The sequence below is a fragment of the Colossoma macropomum genome, unplaced genomic scaffold (assembly GCF_904425465.1).
Source record: "Colossoma macropomum unplaced genomic scaffold, Colossoma_macropomum, whole genome shotgun sequence".
Taxonomy (NCBI): Eukaryota; Metazoa; Chordata; class Actinopteri; order Characiformes; family Serrasalmidae; genus Colossoma; species Colossoma macropomum.
Window position 1 is genome coordinate 13,374,082 of NW_023494801.1, and position 22,234 is coordinate 13,396,315.

Here is a 22,234-nt window from a genome sequence, read left to right on the forward strand (position 1 = left end):
GCCATTTTGGGCTTGGCCAAATTCAATTTGATCAACTTTTCATCAGTTAAATTTGTTTATTTTGTTGTTTAAGCACATTTATTGTGTGTTTTTAAGTATTTTATTGAGTGTTTTTAAAATATTTATTCGGATCTATAGCTATATTTAAGCACATTTATTCAGTGTTTTGGTGTGTTTAATGATTTAAATGGGTTAGTATATTTATATTTAACCACATTAATGTTGTGTAAAGCAGCAGTGCAGGGGTGTAGAGATAGTTGACGAGGAAATGACGCACTTCTTAACACCCACATTGCCTTGCGCCTTTCCGCTCTCCCCTTCCTTGTGAGTTAAGATGGCGGACCGGCGACGACGAAGGAGGCGCGCTTCTCAGGACAGCGAAGAGGAGGAGGAGGAGGCTTCGGGCTCCGACAGCGCTGGCTCCGCGTCCCCAGGCGGAAAGCCCCGGGCGAGGCTCTCCGAGCCTGTCGAGGCTCCGGCGGTTCGCGGTGGCTCCAAAAGCGACGTGGAGTCCGAGTGTGTGAGTGTCTCGGGCGGCCAGCGGGGCTCCGGCGGCGGGAGGACCGGGCCGAGTGTCCGGCGGCGGCTTATCTGGCGGGTGAAACGGGTTTGGGGTTATTAACCAACGGACCAACTGGTTGGGGTGGTTAGATAGTACTGGTTGTCTTTTTCACGGTTTTTTTGTGTACATGAGTCACGAGAACGCACCCTCAACCCAGCAGAGCCTCCCCGATGATGCCCGAGCAGAGATGCAGCAGCCTGGTTGTCTGCTGACCGTTAACCGGTTACACAGGCTGTTGGTGGGCAGCAGAAATGGAGAAGATACGCTGAGTCAGAGAACTGTAGTGTACTGTCGATTTTATAGTCCTAACCGTTACTTTTGCCTACGTTCACATTTAGTACGGACCTCATCTGAGTCAGAGAGCTGTAATGTGGCGTAGCTTCAATAAAGCCCGGCGTGTCACTTGAACACATTTGCCTACCTAGTACTTTTTAATGTCTACACTCAGCCACTTTAGAGCTTCTAGAGTTGCCGTTAAGCGAGGTATTTAGAGATTAACGACTGACGCATTTTCCTGATTAAAGTCAGGTTGTGAAAGTGTGCTCTGTCTCTGCACTGGATTGTCTGTTACCTGCCTACAAAAAAGTGTCTGACACTTAATTATCTGTCGACCTATGAGCCATGAGTGTAGAGCTGGTGTGTCTGGGGACGTAGCTGAACACATCTCAGTTTATGTTCGTATTTTCTTTACTGCTCTTATTTTACTTTCATTTTGGCACGTCCTCCGATGTGGATTCGTTTTGCTTCATGCTCTTGATCATGCCGTTTGCCAGAGCTCACCCTCTTGTACACATATTCCTTGGTAGAGTTTGTTTTATGTGGATTATTGTTGTTGACATTGCTTTTATTTTTTTATTATAAAGAATGTAAAGTTTCAAGTAGTTCAGTCAAGTGCTGTAGATAAAGCAGTTATAGGTTCCAGTGCTATGGGAAAAAACAGTACAGAAACTATGATTTGCAGTTAACCAAGAGTCTCACTTTAACTCTTTTCATTCTCTTGTAGGAAAGTGAAGATGGTGTGGGTGAAGGTGAGGTTTTTCTCCACTTTTTGCTTTTTGTTTTGAAGTGCTGGCATCAATGATGTGCTTAAATCAGTCATTAAAGTCTGTGTGGTGTATTCGAATAGCTTATTCTGGTTAATTTTTCTTGCAGCTGTCCTTTCGGACTACGACAGTGCCGATCCGGAGGAGAATGGCTCACACTCTGAGGTGAGTCACCATGGCAACACCAGACTTGGAGGGCTGGTGAGGAAATCTGTCCCCATACAGGGCTTGAGTACAGGACTGATGTTGTGCCTTTGGGTGTTGGGTATTTAAGGTTTATTGGTGTTATGTAGGGGAGAAATGACACACTTGGGTCAAGATTCAATTAGATACTTGACACTGGGTTCACAATTTCATATTATACTTCTATTTTGAACACAGTTTGAATGATCAAAATGATTACTGTGTGCTTGTTGTTGCATAACTTACTAATGAACATGCTATTCTTGGTTGTTTGCAAACTTTGGTGCTCAAACAATGCAGTTAGTAGAATGTTCATTCTCAGCGATGCGTTGTAATGTCTGATATTCTAGCGCAATATCATAGTGTTGCAATGCATTGTTAAAGCCCTTGTGCTGTATAGGTTACAGGTTGTTTAGTGATGTTGACTTTGCTTTGATTGTGTTTTGTGTGTGGTTCGGTATTTTGATGGATATGATCTCTATCTGGCTATTAAGATGTCCTGATATCTGTATCTTTTCTTTGTATTGCTTTGTGGCAGAAGAACCAGATTTGTTCAGTTTCATTGTGCATTGGCTTGATCTGCAGCTGACTGTGCCTTCATGATGAGCAATTTGTAATGTGTTTGACTGTTGTGTATCAAAATTATTATTAGAGAGATTCGTCTGTTGGTCCTCTGTTGAAAGATGGTTTTGATGTTTAATTTCACTGTCATGTGTCAGTGTTTTTCTTGATAATCCCAGCTAAAATTATGACTTATGAATCATGCTGGTTTATGTGGGTGCTTGAGAGCAGAAGGCCTGTACATTGTGTGCTGCAGTTCTCCATGTGCTGAGTTAAATCTAAACAGCCTCTTTTTCCAATGCGGCCGTTTTGCTGGGTGTCCTAGCAACCCTGTTTCCTCAATCTTCTCCACTGTCTGGCTAAATGAACCCCAGTCCTGCACTCGCAGTTTATAGTCTCACTTTAGATGAAGAACTGTTTGCCTTTTTGCTTCCATCTTTTCGTCAGTTTTGCCTGCACAGATATTTGAAGTAATTGGTAGCACCAGTATTTACAGTAGAAAACAGCCTTGTATTGATTTAAAATGCTGTTATTGATCAGGGTGACAATACGGGTTGATATGTTTTATACAAAGCTGATGGCACATGTGACCGTATTTATTCATGGGCACAGACTAATCTTAGTCACAAATGGGAGCCAGATTATTTGAAGTGTAATGCTTTAAGAAAGCTTAGAAACAAGACATGTTGACCTGTTGTATTTTCTCAGCACCAAACAATAGACAGATTAGTCAAGCCCCTTTCTTTTCCTTAATTTGTGTAGCTGGTGTCTTGCTTGAATAGAACCACACCACAAAATTGACTAATTATAGAGAATGTTATGTAACTCTGGCTGAATGTAAATGGCTTGGATTAATCGAACAGCCAAACTCACGTGAAGAAAGTGATGTCTGGTGGTCATCCCTTTAACCTTGTTTTATCTCAGGGAGGAGAAGATGAGGAGGAGGAGGGAGAACACTTCAGTGATGAAGAGGCTGCACGCCCTGCTGCAGAACAGAAAGCTGCAGTGGAAGCTCCTGCAGAGGAGTTGGGAGAGGAAGAAGAGGAGGGAAGGATAAAAGAAGTAAAAGCTGAGGAAAAAGGCAACCTGGCAGGAGAGAGACAGAGTGGAGATGGCCAGGTATGTGATGGAATAACAAGAAATGGCATTTCTTATGGTTTTGTACTCCATAGAAATAAGTGTAATCTCTATAATCTCTGCTTTTCTGCATGGATGTTACTGTTGCCATTGTGTTTTGGTGAAAGGTGTCTTGTCTTGCATAGACACCAGGTGCTGTCTTTTCCTAGCTGGTTATTTTTGAAGACTGTAGTTTGTTTTGGGTAAAGCTTATGTAATAAGTGTGACACCTTTTGCAGGAGAGTACAGATGATCCTGAGAATAAGTCAGCAGGTAAAGCAGGTCAGAAGCTGGATGATGATGAGGACCGGAAGAATCCAGCCTACATCCCCCGCAAGGGACTGTTCTTTGAGCATGACGTGAGAGGCCAGGCCCAGGATGAAGAGAGGTGAGAATGCTGGGAGAAGATGCTTGGAAGTGTCAACAGGTTTAAGAGCTGCAGTGCTGCCCAGTGGAAATTAGTGATTTTATTTTTGATGGTATTGCAAGAGGTGAAAAAAAAAATCTAAGGAAACATCTTTGGATTCTTACTCTCTTGTTTTTCCTTCCTCTGTATTTCTTCTTATTGCTCTGCTTATTACTTGTTACTTCATTTCCAGACCAAAAGGCAGACACAGGAAGTTGTGGAAAGATGAGGGACGCTGGGAGCACGATAAGTTCCGGGAGGAGGAACAGGCACCTAAATCGCGTGAGGAGCTGATTGCTGTGTATGGTTATGACATTCGCAACGGCACCGGGCCCAGCGAAGGCAGACCATACAGGTCCCGAAAACCCAGGTGAGATCAGCAAGACCCCATTCTCTTATCTGCTTTACTGCAAAGCTGTCTTAAGGTGTTTTCAGGCTTGCCGATTGCTCTGTTAATGTGGTTCATTTTGAGGACGTAAGAATACTGCCGTTCAAATTCTGATGTGCACCATATAAGAGACTCTGAGTGAGTCGGTCTCCGTTCTCTTTAGAACAAACTCTGGGGTAGTTTGTTTGGTTTTGTTTGTAGAATGAACTTAAGTCAGACCCAAAATGGCAAAATGTGACTGTTTACATCTTTTGGTAAGATGTGAAATATGTTAGTGTGAACATCAAGCAAAACAGAGTGAAACAATATATCATTTTTGTTTTTGATCCAAACTAGAAGTATAAATGCACATTTAGGAAGCCACAGCCTCCGTTAGGAATTGCATCACTAAAAAAATACATAGAAAAAATTTCTCTGTCTTTAGCTATATCAGCTAGATCAGTGATTCCCAAACTGTGGTACGCGTACCCCTAGAGGTATGTGGAATGACTTTGGTGGTTTGTCAAAAAATTCTAACATTTAATAATCTTTTTTTTTTTTTTTCATTTAAACAGCTGGCTGTACAGCTACTTCCCCAATAACGAATGAACTCCAGACTAACCCACACCTATAATACTGTAATACAGAAGCGTACACCTAAAATTGTTTGTTGTTGTTGTTGTTGTTGTTGTTGTTAAGTATTGTTCGTTTTAAGGTAAACATTAACAAAGACGTTGTTGGACAACGTCGGAAAAAAAGTACTGTATAAGTAAGTAAACATACTCTCAAAAATACAGCAATGGTCTTAAGGCTTAATTGTGTACCATAAATGAGTTTTAAAGGTACACTACGTTTCCTTTTCTAGGCAAAGGGGACATATTTGTACCTTTACATAAGATTTTTTTAAAACGAAAAAGGAAAAAAGTTGGAGATGGAGAATATGGAATAAAAATATGAAGATACCTATGCGAGTATGTTTATATAAGGTGCAAGAGGGGAAGCACAGCAGGACGTTTAATGTGTGAAAAGGGTACAAGACTGTAAAAAGTTCGGGAAGCACTGCGCAAGATGCACCTAATGTTAGCTAGTTAGTTACTTTGCTAATTTTCTGTGTAAGTGGGAATTTTTTTCTGAAATTGTAGATTGTCTGAAGTCTTAATTCTACAAACGAGGCTAGATTCCTGAGGGTAAAAAAACTCATGAAGGACATTAAAACAAACACTAAGAGATGCATAATGTTCTAAAATATTCTTAAAGTCTTAATAATTTTCTTTAAAAATATGATTTGTTTTTGTATGTATACTATGTTATTTGTCATGTAGACTATCAATATCATGTTACATTGATATGTTGTGAAACTCATTAGACGTTTCAGTTCAGTTTTTACCGCCATTTCTCAGTTACAGTCATCCTGTCAGAATGTGCAGACATTCAGTCGTTTTTACTTTGCACACTTCCACATCAGTAAAGGTTCTGGCGCCATTTAACAAGCCTTGAAAATGACCCCAGGTACTATTAATCCCATGTGAATTGACAAAGCGTTTTTACCGACATCATGTCCTGTGGAAAGTGAGTTTCTTTAGTGTGGAGACACTAGAAGAAGCATGTACTTGTGTTCTCTGACAAAGCTAAAGTCAGCTTCTTATTCGCCAGCTTCTTGGTTTTTCCAGTTCCACCTTAAATGGTCCGGCAGTCATTATTGTAACGCTGAGGTGCTAGACTGTAATTGCTGTACCGTTTTAAGGTGGCACAGAAAAAAATTGAACAAGAAGCTGGCAAATAGGAAGCCAACATTAGCCTTGTTGTGGCTAAAATCAGGCCGATATGTAACATTACTGTCCTGTCTCAAATGTACAACTGGGAGCATGTAAACATTACAGAAAACTTTGATTTTATGCAGCCAAGTTAACTGTTTGCTGTGAATTCCCAAGCCAGTGATGATAATGACACACTGCGTTCACTTTAGACAGCCAAAGAAAATCAAAAGTGCTGCATTTTTGTTCATTAGTTTAAAGCACAAGTGTTTTGTGCTTTAAACCCCCCAACATTGGTTTGACAACACCCACTTGATCTCAGAAAGGACCTGTTAAGTAGCTGATCAGTTGGATTAGGTGTGTTGGAGCAGGGAAAGCATTAAATATATGCAGGGCATGAGTATTCCAGGACCAAGGTTGTGAGCCACTGATTTAGTGCACGTGTGCACTTAATCTACAGCTGTTAAAATTTTTCCAGAAGTATTTGCACATGGAATTTCTGTGACCTCAAATCATTTCAATCAGTTGTAATCGCTCTTATTTTTGTAGTGTGTTTATGTTAAAAATGTGAGCTACGTCCTGAAAAAGATACGTTATGTCTTGTGTATTTGCACTGTCCCTTTTCTAGGCACACTGGGTCATTAAACCAAGACCCCAAACGTTACAGAGACAGTGAGAAGCCCACACGCACCTCATGGCAGGGTGCAGCACCTGGCATGCGCAGTACTCCCCCAACCACAGTGACCCTCCACTCTGGCCCTCCCTCTGCTCCCCCTGCAGCCCCCCGGCCTCAGGCTAGGCCCTCCTCCCAGCCGCCTGTGCGCAACTTCCAGGGAGGCAGAGGCCCAGCATCGTCCCACCGCTCTGACGGCAGAGGACATGGAAAGGCCCCCTTTGAGGGGCCCCCGCCTCGCAGCGCTCGTCCCCAGCCTCTTGAGGGTGAGCGGGCACCCAGGCTGAGAGGCAAGGGCTCTCATGGGCCCCCTGCCGAGCGCAGCCCTGCTGTGGTGGTAGAGGACGTACGAAGTGAAGACGAAGAGGAGGGTGAGATTCCTGCTGTGACCACCACCTACACTGCACACCACTACAAGACTGAGAGAGAGACGACTCAGTCACCACGGCGACAGGAATCCAATCTGGCAGCTGAACCAGCAGGCGGGACGGGGCCAATAAGAGAGTCTTCACCTCCTCCAGAAAGGCCTGTGGAGAAGAAATCATACTCCCTTGCACGCAGGACCCGGGCAAAGCCCTCAGACCTCAGCAAGCAAGCATCTCTGGAGGACTCGACACCGTCACTGCAGCCCACCCCTGCAGCTGTCAAGAGCGAATCCTGGCAGGGGGACACGAGCACACAGAGTGGCCTGACAGGACTGGATCAGGACCTGGCACGTCTCAGCATGGCTGGGCAAAACTGGGCCCAAAGCCCACCCTCTTACCTGCCGCCTGAAATGAGGGGTAGGCTCATACTCTTGGCTCTAATTTAGTTCTGTCTAATTAAGTATTATTTCTTTGACTCCTGTAGTTTTTCCCATTTATTTATTTATGTATTTATTTATTTGACATTTCTATTTAAGATTGAAAAGATCAGATTATTGTTTAATATTCATTTCTTGTGTGCAGTTAGCATAAGAGGGTATCAATTGGTTGATTAAGTGATCTTTGTTTTAGATTCATGGGATTTGCAGAACGATAAGAGTTGCACCCCATACACAATGTTCAAGTTTGTCAACTTTTTGTTTTAAATGTTTTAAATATAGTGTCGCTTAGGTCAGGGGCTCTCAACCTTTTCCACCCCAAGGCCCACCTCGGTATGACTATAAAGCCTAGCGACCCACAGAAAAACTAAAATCAACTTAATTGCTCACACTGAAAACCTCCGAATTAGGGCCTGGAAAAGATCAGACTGTCCATTGCACTTTGATCACAGAAACTTGATCACAGAAACTAAGATTTGCAGTTATGTTAAACATATATAAACAAAAATATGTTTGCAGAGGTGTTAAAAAAGGCGGAAAAATTTAAAAAGGTAGATGTAGACTGATTTTGGAAATACTCTTGCGGCTTTCCCACAGAAGTAACTGTTTGGTCTGGAGTCTCTTTAGTTTTGAGGGTTTTAGGGCCTCATTTGAAATAAATCACACTCCACTCACTGGGCCTTTGGATTATCGTCACCACAGTTAACAATAATAATAAACCTTACGTGACATCTTTGTGATTATGTTATCAATTTAAGTTTAACTACTCAGGTTGCTGATGCACAGCCAAAAATCAAATGCAGGTCTCTGCTATTATATTAAGACTCGTCTTTTGTTTTTATCAGCTGCAGCTCAAGCTGCAGAAACGATATTAGAGCAATAATGTGTAAAGAGTCAGACATTAAAACGGGCAGATTATACTGACCGTATACAGCGCTGACATGCTGGCAGAAGCATTTCATCATAAAATGTGTCCCACCAGCAGTGAACTGAACAGCGTTCGTTTAGAAGCAGACAGACACCTGCGCATTTTAACGGACCGGTTCACTTGTTTGATTCAGACCCAAATACGGGTGGAGTGTTGACATATGTCAAAACAGAGCAAACTAAAGCGCACTGAGAAACCTCTCTATCTCTGGCTAACTGTGTGCACTGTACCCCAGTGGCTGCGTTGTCTGAAACTGATGATGTTTAATTAGCCTGCAACTGTGATGTTTTCATTTATTTGTCCCTACTGGCCCACTACGAACTGCTGCCTCCCCCTGAGCACAGGCCCACATACCGCTAGAGGGTGCTTCACAACCCACTGGTGGTCCCCGGCCCACAGGTTGAGTAACCCTGACTTAGGTCACCATTTAGCTCAACGTGAGAGACAATTAATTGTTTGTGTTCTGATATTTCCTTTTCTGTGTTGTATGATATGTCAGTTCATTTAAACCATACATTATATATTATTTTTTTTAGATTTTCTTCCTAATTACGGACGCCTTATTGAAATACTACGATTAGTTCAGATGTTTGTATATTTGAATAACTGCAATTATCCATAATTTAAATACTTTCGCTGCAAATTCCTTGGGCTTGCTTGTCCCAGGATAGCTTAGGCCATGAGATGCCGAAGTCGATCTAGTTGATGTAGGTTAAGTTACTCCCAGTTGAAATTCAAAGGCAGTAGAGTGTATCTTATAACTGGAATATCAAACAGCGTTTATTCTAGTCAACAACTCTGCAAGCACCTCGTCTAACGTTCTGAATTCAGCTCACAGAGACCTTGCTTATTAGCTAATGAGTTGAATCAGGTGTGTTTAATGAGGCAGAATGCTGAAATCTGCAGTGCTGTGCCCCACAAGTACTGGAGTGTGACATGTTGTGGAATGAGTATATTTGTGTAATCTGCATTTCTGGTCTTATTTTTCCCTACTAGGCATCCCTAGCTCTATGCATATGGCAGGTGGTCCTCCTCAGTATGGCAACATTGAGGACATGGTGAGTTCCTAGCCACTGGACAAACCCTTTTACAGGGATCACATGTCCAGCTACCATAAACAATTCTGTTAAGCATGTTGGACCACACTACATCAGAAGCATCTGGAATGTTAGAGGAATACCAGGAAAAACTTGTGTTGACCTTTACGAATACTGATCTATGTCTGGCAGGGTGTTGGTGGTGGCCGGGCTAAGCGGTATTCCTCCCAGCGGCAGAGGCCAGTGCCTGAGCCTGCACCCCTGCATATAGGGGTGATGGAGGGCCATTATTATGAACACAGTGAGTGCATTCCCACAGGCAGCCTTTAGAGGGCACTGTGGGTTTTTTCTTTCAAAACTTTCATCTGTTGGTGATGGTAGTCCTGCAGTTATTTTATTTAACTCTTACTTGTGTAGCATGTTAAGTGTCTTTTGTTGATATTAATATTCTTTTGGCTTGCAGTGCCATTCCAGGGACCAATCTACACACATGGTGACAGCCCTGCTGCCATGCCACCACAGGGTCTGCTGGTTCAGCCAGAGATGCACCTTCCCCATCCCGCACACCCAGGTGAGACAGTGGCCGTTTCTTTGGGTGTCTTATCTCTGCTTAGTACAGTGGTTCCCAACTCCGATCTTGGAGTAACCTGCACTGCTCTAATACACCTGATCCAACTAATCAGCAAACTAACAAGCTTATTCTGAGTGGAAGTGGGCATGTTCAAACGGGGGAAAAACTAAAAGCTGCAGAGCAGGGAGCTGCCAGGACCAGATTTGGGAACTGCTGGTGTCCTCAGTCCCTCCAGTTTTTTCAGACCAATTGTATTGTGTGCTGCAGAAGCTTACAGGGTTCCTATGAATCCTTAGTCCTACATGGTCTTTGAAAATAGTGAGAGAGTGTATTATAAATATCTTTTAAACTATTGTAATTATTAAATTGTAAGGTAATGTTTAAAGACTGGCTTGAAAAGTGTATAGTCTTATTCAGAATAGTACATCAAAACAAAATATCCAATATGCCAATAGTAATATGGCAGTGGTCCTGAGATCAGAAAGTAAATGTTGAAGGACTAGATGGCAAAATCAAATGCGCTGAAAAGACTGTTCGAAAAGAGAGCAGTTAAAAAAAAAGCCATCCACATTGCTTGCAGGCTTCAATAAATGTACTTGACTCATGCAGTGACTGCTCTGTCTTTAATTTGAAGTTTTGTACTCCATCCAGTCTAAAGTATGTTCCACATTTGGCATTTCCATCAACACTTAAATCAGTGCTTCACAAAAGCTGTGGTTGGCTTATGGTCAAAAGCAGATTATTTTTTTCCCCTTGCTGCATGTACTGCATTTGTTCAGACCGTTTACTAACGTGGCGCAAGTGCAGTAGGTTCTAACAGCTGCTACCTGCACATGAACGTGAATACTTTGTACTTGTACCAATTATATTTCACAAATAATTGGCATCATTTAATGGAAAAAGTTTTGTCTTTCAGGCTTGCATCCACACCAGTCAGGAGGGCCTATGCCTAATCCTGCACTCTACGCTGCCCCGCCTGTTTCTATGTCACCTGGGCAACCTCCCCCTCAGCAGCTGCTGCCTCCACCCTTCTACCCCCCACCTGGAGTCATGACTTTCAGCAACACCAACTACCCCTATCCTGCTGGAGCTACACTACCCCCCATGTACCCCAATCCACAGGTGACGATTTCTTTGACACTGTTAAACATCTCAGAGTTTGTCAGTTTAAGAGTAAACTTGTCTGGCATCCTTTTAAATATGAGTCTTGTGTGGGATAATAACTCGCACAGTGTATTCACACACATCCTGAACCTCTCTGTTCATTTTCTTAAGGCGCAGTCACAGGTATATGGTGGTGTGACATATTTTGACACGGTACAGCAGCAGGCCCAGCCCAAACCCTCACCCCCGCGACGCACCTCCCAGCCAGTCACCGTCAAACCTCCCCCACCAGAGGTATTGCTTGAAAACCAAAAAATTCTAAATTCTTCTTCTTCTTCTTCTTCCTTCTCTTCCTCTTTTTCTTCTATTTCTTCTTTTCCCTCCTCTTCCTCTTCTTCTTCCTCCTTTTATTCTTTTTTATTAGGACTAGCCTGAATAATTAGTGCTATTCAGCAAAAGAAGGTGCCTAAGAAATATGTCGGGGCACTTAAAATTATCAGATGATAAGTCTTGTTTATTGTGGCAAAAAAAAAAATTACAGAATTCTAAATTACACTATGAACAAAGAAGCAGCCTCGCTCAACACTTATTGTGGTTCACTGACTGTTGACAGTAGGCTTTGTGTAATCCAAGAACGTGTCCCATATTTTGTAAAGCATCTTAATCTTTTTGTATTCTAGGCGAGCTTTTCAGTTGGAAGGATTATTATAAATCATTTTGCACCACTGATCTTTGACTGGGGGCCTGGACGCAGTCCGGTTAAATAGTGCAGATATGTGAAATGTTTCATTTTTTAACATATCCTTCCCTAATATATGAACAAGTCCATACACAGTGAAAGGACATGCCCTTGTGTTATTGACATTTAGTGCATAGATCTGATCTAGATGGGTCAGGTTTTTGGAATTTCTCAGGAGTGATAAATATCCTATGAACAACCTTCAATAGCCTCTGTAAACTCATGGGAATTGGAGCTTATTAAGGCAATCAAAACAAGTTTGAGGAGTTTTTAAAAATGTAAGCATTGTGATCCTTATCCCAGTACAGTTAGGAAGACCACATGCTTTCCTTACAGCACAGATGATTTCAGTTCATTTGCACCATCACTGGTATACACTTAACATATTTCTACCTACAGGATGCTTTACATTATGGTCAGTTACAAAATGTTACTGTTGAATATTGTTGTCTTTAAGGGTGACTTTTGAGAATGAGTATAGAAATACCACTTTGGAAATGCCAATTAATATTTGAAACCTGCGCAATGCTGTTTGTGACAACAGTTTATAAGAAAAAATAAATATTAAAATAATAATAATAAAATCAATTAGAATGCAAGTTTGATTAAATAAAAGGGTTTTTACTGATGAAAGCAGAAAAGATTTGTATTTTAGAGTATTCTTAAACAGCTAAAGATTCTAAACTGTATATATTGTGAAGAATGGTTTTTAGAGGTTGTCTCATTAACTTTTTGCTTCCTTTGCTGTGCTGCAGGACCAGAGCAGAAAGCCCAGTGAGGAGATTCGCTCCTAGCTGCCGCTGACAGAAGCGGAGGCTGCATCGCTGCCTTCCAGGACCAGCACCACTTGTGGATAAATAGAATTTGCATTCTTGCTTTTTATCTTTAGTGTTTTCCTTTTTTGTTTGTTTTGTTTGTTTTTATTCCTTATTGTTTGATTTCTCATTTGGTCAGCCTTGTCCACATTAACCCTCATGCAAGGTCCTGTTTGCAAGTCATTTCTTGGTCATATCAGTTCTTTTGACCTGCGGTGTTTTTGCCTCTCAGCCAATTGCTGTGTGCTGCCATCACTTTCTCTTTCAAAAAGGCATATCTCGGCCCTTGATGGAAACATACTGTAGAATGCCTTGTAACCATCAGCCTGACATGACGGGAGGTTTTTGCAGCTGTTAACCTTTGTTGTAACTGTCTTCAAATATCATACTAATAAAACCTACCTTTTTCAGGTCAGAAAGGCAGAGAATAGTTAATACTATGTACAATCTTTTAGGTTAGTCATATATGTTAAAGGAGCTACGTGTAAGATTAAATGTGTACCAGTCATGCAGTACATACTTGTTATAAAAGAAAGCTTGAATCTGCATGATCCTACTTTGGTGGAATTTAACAACACTACCACATTTGTTGCATTTGACTGAATGAAACATGACGGCAGAACAGAGGCTTTTGGAATGCCTACTTAGAAGTACAGTCAGCTACAGTAACATTACTATGTTTTTTAAATCCTACAAATAAGTAGTTGCAATTTAAAGAAAAATAAAACAATTCTTGCATGTAGCGCCTTCAATTTTGCATTCACATTCAGCATTAGAAAGCAGTTGGCCTGCCAATCTATGCATTTACTTTAGCTTTTTTTTCCTCCTCCCTCTCTCTTTGTGTTAGTCGATGAAATAAGGCAATACATTTCACTCTGTCAGCTAATAGTGTGGTTTCCGTGCCAGATGGAGAAAGCAGGGGGCCTCGAGCTTTGTGTAACTGTATAATCTTCATCAATAGACAAATTGATTGACCAAAAAAGTAAAAATTTGGCTTCCCAGCTGTGTAAACAGAGCCATAGATTAAAAAGCTCGAGGCATATTAACGCAGGAGTTTGTATTACACCTGTTCAAGGGTCGAATGGAGCACAATGACATTCATAATGATTTGGATCATAGACTGTTCAAATAAACTGGGAGGGTCTCAAACAGATATTGGTCACATGTTTTTAAATCTTTGATACCAGTGTTCTGGTTGTGGTGGTTTTGTTTTTTGTTTTGTTTTTTGTTTTTTCTTTGCCCCACCACAACAGGTTTTCAAGAGTGCTCAACCAGTAGGAGTTGTGTAAACCAACCCTTATGGTGCTAGACTTTTTGTGTAGCGAAGGGTGAATTCCTCACTCTTCCCCACATCTACACCGCACCCTATGAAATCTCTTTGTATTTTTGACATTGTACTGTGTTGAAATAAATACTGTAATACCAGAAAAGAACCGTTAACCTTGCCTGAAAACTGATGTACTTGACAGTGCTACTGCTTGATGATAGCTTCCTAATGTAAGTGTATATAGAATAAATGTATATTGAAGCCTGTGGTTTAAAGAGCAGTAATAGTTGAAACTTGTAGTCATCAGTGGAAAACTGTCACCATGAACAAAGTCGGCAGGGAAACCTAGCCCTGTGTTTTTTTTTGTTTGTTTGTTTTTGTTTTTTTTGTTTTTTTTTGTTAATTTCTAATGGATTAACTGAATGAATTAACTTGCAATTACAAATTGTTTGTCTACTTATTTTTAGATATGCTGAATGCAAGAGTTTTTATTCTTTTTCTCCTTTTAGAGGCACTGTACAGGCATGCATGAGAACATGGATACATTTCTTTGTGAAAGCAATTTTAGATGGGCACCTGGGGCTGAGAGGCTGTTACCTTATACCCCGCTGGGGTCTGTTATGGATGCATCCTTTTAAATGGTTCCATTTATTCGTTCCTGATGACCTGCCAGTATAACTGAAATCCTCTCCTGTGCGCTCTCAGTGTTGTTTAAATGTGGCTCATAAGAAAGTGATGATTCGAGGATGTTACTTTATATATGCCTTAAAAAGTTGAATTGGTTGACATATCTGTTCTGATTGACTAGACCTGCCAACACTGTGAGGGGCTCGTACGTTTCATAGGTGTTTGAATATATTAAAGTGTTTCATTTTTGTTTCTTCTGTTTGTTTTGTGAAGCAATTTTGTCAAGAGAACTATTAAACAAGACCCAAGTGTAATTTCTTTGTGTGTTTTCTTGGGTGGAGGGTGCAGTTGGACAGACGCTGTGTGATGGGCAGAGAGAGGGTCACTTCAACCAACACTGGCACTGCGAGCATTGAACGTGCGAGACGTCTAGGTTTTGTTAAAACGCTCTGTTATCCTGATTGGTATGTGGAAGCCAACGTGGTGCAGATGGCTGCATTTTTTTCCCATGATGAGTAACGTCAACAGTGCATCTTGTTGGGTTTCTCGTCTTTAAAGAAGCTGATCGGTTTCCTATCTGAACTTTAGCTGGGGACGCCAGAACGGAAACCCAGAACAATAAACCACCAGGCTGATTGTGGATTTGTCAGTGACTCTCTGGTTCCCTCGTCACATGCCAGTGCTGACTTTGCCAGGAGCGCAGAGCGAGCAGCCTTCTGCTGCTGCCATCTCAGCCAGGCAGGAGAGCCAGAGTGTTCCGCCCACAGCGCTCCATTACAGTGGAGCTCTGCTGAGCCATTAAAGAGGGACAGGCAGGGCCCTTACAGCTGCGACTCTGCTACTGCTGCGAGTTTGAATTTGTTTGGCTCATGGCGTTTCATTTCGGCTTAAAGGGCCACTCCGGCCCAAATGAAAAATTTCACCATTGATACATCTCTTGTAAACACGCCTACTTGCATTCTGCAGTCGTCTGCAGTGTAAGATTTTTTGGTTTAAAGACTAGGAATACCGCCTTATGGTGATGTGTCCTAAAGGTGGGAGCAAAAACTTAGCTTCAGGGTGGATTATTTTTATTTATTTATTGTAATTTCTTTTCCTTTTTTCTCCCCAATTAGTTGGTGAGTGCAGAAGGAAACTAGATACCTAACATTACTGCGAGGAAGCCAAATACCTTATAGCAATATCTTTTCTCTAGTAACTGTCAAGGCAAACAGCATTTACTGGGATTCCTAATTGTTGCATGTATTGTGTATTTGCATAGTGCATGCTGGGCATTGTAGTGCGAGAACATTGACAGCAATCACAAAACTAGCATGCAAAGCAACTGAAATAAAAAATAAGAAAATTTTGAGATGCACAACAGAACACTGCTTAACAAATAACATTTAAACTTAGTTTTCGGCTAGAATGATGCCTTAATATCAACTCACTTATGATCAAAAATATTAATGCAAATAATGCAATTAATCTGTATGGGTTTGGTGTATTGATTTTCCACGATTTAAGCTGCGTATAGTTTTGCAAGGCAGGACTGTTTTGATTCATTGTTTTTATTGCTGGGAATAAAGTGTGCGTAAATGCAGCTGTTTTACACATGTGTGTACTTGTTATGCAGAGTTTTGGTATAACTGCGGAAATGGTAGATTTGGCCACTTGGAGGCGCTGATCCCTCTGATTTATAACCTCCTGCTTATTCCAAACTTTTGCTGCACTTAATCAATCTTAATAATCTTTAATTCTCAGATAATACAGGGACAGTGTAAAGAAACAACGGAACACAGTTTGCTTCTTAATTTCAAGTGGAAGTGTGAGAGACAGCTGGGCTTTGTTTCAACACTTTATTCTTCTACTTGCAAATAGAAGCCAAGACTGTGCAGATGGCTTTTTCATAAGTAGTAGTTTTGTAGTTTGGGGGGAAAAAATGCTCCAAACTAGCAGAAACCTCTCTGAAACTGAACTGGGACCATTGAGAAGAAAAAATGTGTTCAGACGGTCATTCCTCGTCACTAAACTGAGCAGGTTACCCTGTCTTGGCAAGGATTCAGTTAACAGGAGTTAACAGGATTTTATCGTTGTGTTGGTTAAAGGGTACCGCCACCGATTTTTCAAAGTTTCTGCATAATTAAATGGTCAGCGAAATCATTGAGAATGGTTCGGTGTGAAATGCCCTAGAGAAACTTACCAACTCATAATTGTTCACAGTGGTGGCGATAAGAACCAGACATCTGGAGAGTTTAATGCCTCTAAACGCTTCATCACAGAAAGTTACTACATGAAATTAATATGCTGCCTGATGTCTGAGTCACTGTTTTGCAGCAGTTTTGCCATAAAGTTTTGGCCTAATTTTTTTTTTTTAACATTTATTTTAATCCATTAATGGTGGAGGGATACACGAAGGATGTTCTAAGGCAAAATAGTCCCCAAAGGAAAGGTTTTTTAGTTTTATTACTATTTGGTGACTATATATTTTTTTTAGACTTATGACTATTTTACCATCATTGACATGACATATAAAAAACTACTCGTAAAAATACACGTGTAGGTTCACTGGAAGTTTTGGATAGTAAATATCTATATTTATGTTGTATACATTGGGACCCTTGATTCCAATCACCACCACTGTAAGGGAATCAGAGTCAGTAAGTTTCTCTACAAACGAACCATTTCACATCACTTCGAATGAGTTTGTTTATATCTCAGCCACTGTATGATACATAAATTTTGAAAAATCGGTGGAACTCCCCTTTAACTTACCTGGTTTAATCAGCGCCAAATTCTCCATGTCAGTAGCTGCTGCCCTCGCGCGCACAATCTTACTCTCAATTCAACGGTCACTCAGCGGATTAGCGCGACTGCTACAGGTAAGGAAAACTGTTTATTTATGTTGTTGTTTTTAAAATATAATAGGACAATTTAATGTTTTTAACAGACTTGTAATGATGTAATTATATCATAATGACGTCATTTTGGGAATCAACTTCAGTTCACTGTATGTCAGTTTATTGTGGCCTAGTTTACTCCATCTCTTTTTAGTCAAGCCAGCTATCCTAGCATTATTTCATAATGAGGTAGATCGGCATTTATAGTACTCACTGTTATTTTGCTTTGTTTAATGGAGTGTTTGGGATAGAGTGGTGTGATAGCGAGAAAAAAATGTCAGATGATGAGTGATAAATAGGCTTTTAATCTGTCTTCGTCTGGTAGTGGCTAGCTAAATCAGCTAACAAAGCGCTAAGTTAGCATTAGCGTTAGCTTGTATTCCGCTAGCACTGCATGTGAACAACGTTAAGTACGCAACTAATAGTAAACTAGTATGTAGCATGTACTTGCTATATGTTTTAGAGTTCTTTCCACATACAGCTTATTTAGCTAGCTACTGAACCAAACTCAGTTTTGTTAAAGTGGAACTATAATCAGCTGCAACTGACCTCTGTGCTTTTTGTGTTCACAATGTAGCGTTAAGCGAAGTATAAAGGGAGCTCAGTTCTCTTTCTGGTCCTAATTAGCACTGATGAGATATCTGTTGTCTTTGTTATTATTAACTCATTAGATCTAGGGAGCAGGTTAAACTAGGGATGCACAATAACAAATTTGTATCAGTATCAGCAGATGATTGCGTTAAAAACAGTTATTGGCATTGGATAGATGTTTAAATTTGACTGATATCTTAAACTGATGGTTGGTGACATATCTGTTGTACTCTGGAAGAGCAGAATGTTTAGGTGACACTGGGTTATTATGCTAAAATATCTGTGTTTAGAATAATTAATTTTACTACATTTGCAACAGAAATAAATATTGTATTTCTCTCTTATGGTAATTCAGGAACATGCAGATCCAGTTTTTGTATTTTATAAATGGTTGTGTATCAGCACTGACAGAAATATACATAAAAAATATTGGATATTGACATTGACCCAGAATTCCCATTTCGATACATCCCAAGAATAAACCCACAATTTGAGCACAAAATCCAGGTAAACTTTAGAGTGAAATGTAGAACAGCAAAAGCCTAGTCACTGTTTGCTGAGTAGATTTCTATTTTTTTTTTCATTTGTAAATATACATCCATTCCTGCCGTTCAGGCCTGCAGCACATTTCAAAAGCAGTTGGGACGAGGGCAGTTTAGGGCTAGTAATGAGGTAAAATGATTAAATAATGATGTGATTTGAAACATGTGATGCCAACAAGTGTTTGTAGTCATGATTTGGGACAAAAGCAGCACACACTTTGCCAACAAATGCAAAAGAAAATTATTGAAATGTTTAAAAACAATGTTCCTCAAAGAACGATAGAATGGGATTTGGATAGCTGGAGGAATCTAAAGGAATTTCATTGTGTAAAGGGAAAGGGCGCAAGCCTAAGCTGAATAACTGTGCTCTCTGATCCCTCAGACAGCACTGTGTCAATAACCGTCATTCATCTACAAGTGATACAACCACATGGGCTCAGATTACTTTGGTAAACCTTTGTCAAGCACTACAATATGTAGTTACATCCACAAATGCCCCATATGAAAAAATATATACTCCAAATGTATTTATCACATATATTTTTGCAATGTATGAAAATGGCCAAAATAGGTATATTTATTTGTTAAATATATTTTAAAAATGTATTTGTTTGTATTTGTTATTGACTTTACATTAACCATGAACATATGTGGTAAGACAGCGCTCACACAAAATGTATTTCAAATAAATTCAAGTAAAATTATATTTGGTTAATATGGCAGTCTATTCTAACATATGTTTTAGTATTTGGAATGTATTTCGGCATGGACTACAATGTATTTCAAATGTATTTTAAATATATTAAAATACATGTCCTTACATTTTTTTCATATGGGACCAGTTAAAACTTAGCCTTATGTTAGCAGTGTCCAGAAGCGCCGTCAACTTTTCTGGGCCTCAGAGGCATCTGGAATGGACCATCACACAGTGGAAATGTGTATTGTGGTCAGATGAATCAGCATTTCAGGGCGCCGTGTGTCCAAAGATCAAAGGAGCATCCAGATTAATACCAGCAGTTGTTACCAGATTGCTGTGTCAGTGCCCTTGGCAAAGGTAACCTACACTTCTGTGATGGCACCATTATTGCCAAAAAGTACATAGAGATTTAGGAGCATCATATGCTGCCTTCAGGATGACATCTTCTCCAGGGATGCCAATGCTTATTTTAACAAGACCTTATCCTGTACACATTACAAAAGCATGGCTGCCAAAGAGGAGGGTGTGTGTGATGGACTGGCCTTGCCTGCCGTCCCGACCTGTCCCCAAGAAGACTGGCACGTTTTAAACCACAAATGTGACAATGAAGACTATGCACTCTTGCACACCTTAAAACTTGTTTGCAGAAAGAATGGGACAGAATTACACCTAAAAGACTTCGTCACTTGGTGTCTTCATGCCCTTGAAAGTCTTTTAAGGGTTGTGAAAAGTAATGGCAACATTACAAAGTGGTAAATGTTTTACAGTCCCAACTTTATGAAATATGTTGAAAGAATCAAAATTGAAATGTGTTCATTTTGAAAAAAAAAAACCCAATAAAGTTCATGGGATAAAACATCAAATAATGTGCTGTCGTATTGTTCTCAAAGTAGTAAAAAATAATTTACAAATCACTGTTTTCAGTTTTTATTTTAAATTAACATACTGTCTCAACTTTTTCTAATTTGAGGTTGTAATACAGTATGTTGTTTGAACCAGATGAGCTAAATAAGGCTGTGTAAAACTTGGCACATTTGTTTTTGACTAGAAAGTATAGGAGGAAATATCAGCATTATAAGATTGAAATCTATTTTGTTTACAGTCCATCTTTAGTGTGTCTGATGAATGTGTGCATAAAAAAACTTCCAGAAAATAACTGCTTTGAATTTATGTAGATGAGTATGGACTTTTCCTATTGTTCCAATTGTTTCCTATTAGGCAGGCTTAATTATAACAATGTATGAATAACTCTGCCATGTGGAGGCTGTATTTTAGCCTGGCTAGCTCTCATTTTGAGTTGCTTATGCTTGATTGGTGCAATATTACAGCCACCAAGAAAGTAATAATAATAGTTCTGAATTATGTGACTTATACACACAACCGTATAATTGAAAAATACTAATGATAAAAATGTTATGGTACTTTTCTGTTACAAAAAATGATCTTCATAGTGAATCTTAAAAAATATTTGTCAAAATGCTCAGATGAGGTAGCTAATAGGAATTTGGGATGACCAAAAGCAAATTCTACTTTTTTAACTACAAAAAATATCTCTGTTACATTTTACCCTGCGTTAGGTTGTGCCCTGCTCTCCCCTGCCAGATGAAGTGAAATAAAGTAGCTTGTTAAAGAGGAGTTCCACCGATTTTTTTTAAAATTTCTGGATAATTCAGTCTTTCAGATGTAAACATTCAGTCATTCAAAGTGGTTTGATGTGAAATGACGGTCCTCTGTAAACCTATAAATGTCTTCTGTGTTCCCTTTGTGTGATAATGTTAAAATAGCAGTAAATCTCAAAAAAAAAAGTTTCAGAACCATTTTGTACAACACCTTGTCTCCATCACAAATGGATTTAAAAATGTGTTTTTGTCCAAAACCTCGTCTCACAACTACCATAACTATAATTAAACAATGTTGAAGGCACCAGGCAACATATGTGTTACCATTGGTGTAATAATCTTCTGTGAGACATCTTTGAACTATAACTGTGAGAACCATTATGCTCTATGAAAGTCTGGTTTAAGAATGGAGCATTTCACATCAACCACTACTTTCTTGCATCTTAAAGATTTAATTATGCAGAAATGTTTTTTTTTTTTTTTGAGTATGGGTTAATTTAGGAATATGGAATATTCTTTTAATATTTTTTGGATAAAGAACCACTTAAAGCCCATTCAGTTCTGTGTAAAACCAATAAAACCATAGTACCAAACTGAACACTATTTTTTTTTCTGAAGTGAATGGAAATACAGTACTGCAGATCGTCACCTGCTTCTCACCTCAATGTGAGTATAGATCACATACTAAAAGCTGCATTGCAGCACTGACCCTGTGTCTAAGAGGCTTTAGGTCCACTATTGCAGTAGTGGGTTACCTACTGTACTGTAGGCTGTAACACTGAAACGCTTTACATACAATAGGCAACCCAGTGCTGCAATTGTGATCTAGAAAATAAATGTGGAGCCTCTTGGACTGAAGGTCAGCCCTGCTTACTTGCAGTGCAATCAATTTTTTGCTTCCTTGTTTTTTTTGTATTTTATATACTGTTACAGATCCTGTGTAATTACGCATCACACCATCGCATATGCCATACATCATGCACAACAAGCACAACAATCAGTGTCACTTTTACAGGAACATTTGAGGAATAGCTGAAATAGCCTCTTCGCTGCCTTAACTACAACTTCAGCCCAGTTGCTGGGTTACGTTTCTTTCCTCTGCTTTTTGTGTTTCTGACAGAACAGGCCTCCGGGGCCAAGCGCCAATCATCTGCCCACCGCACAAATGTCTTATTCACAGAAAAGCAGAATAACATAATGAATATTCATCCGATTCACAGCGAGACCTACTGGGTGATTGTATTGGTTGGCATGGCGGTCAGTTTGCGCAAATGTATCTCCTTGACCAATCAGCCAAAGAACGCTGAGGCGGCCCTGCAATGAATATTCATGCACATAGCAGCTGGAGGGA

The 22,234-nt window shown here is 40.1% G+C and overlaps 1 protein-coding gene across 1 annotated transcript; it reads left to right on the top strand.

Annotated features, from left to right (window-relative positions):
- The first annotated feature begins 334 nt into the window (after positions 1-334).
- On the top strand, positions 335-14,869 carry casc3 (casc3 exon junction complex subunit). Its single transcript, XM_036589771.1, has 13 exons — positions 335-520; positions 1,566-1,590; positions 1,715-1,770; positions 3,274-3,468; positions 3,705-3,853; positions 4,065-4,241; positions 6,621-7,447; positions 9,392-9,453; positions 9,625-9,733; positions 9,896-10,003; positions 10,920-11,125; positions 11,279-11,401; positions 12,602-14,869. Exons 1-13 carry the CDS (start codon positions 335-337, stop codon positions 12,638-12,640), a joined length of 2,262 nt encoding a protein of 753 aa, XP_036445664.1. The 3' UTR covers positions 12,641-14,869.
- Positions 14,870-22,234: the final 7,365 nt, after the last annotated feature.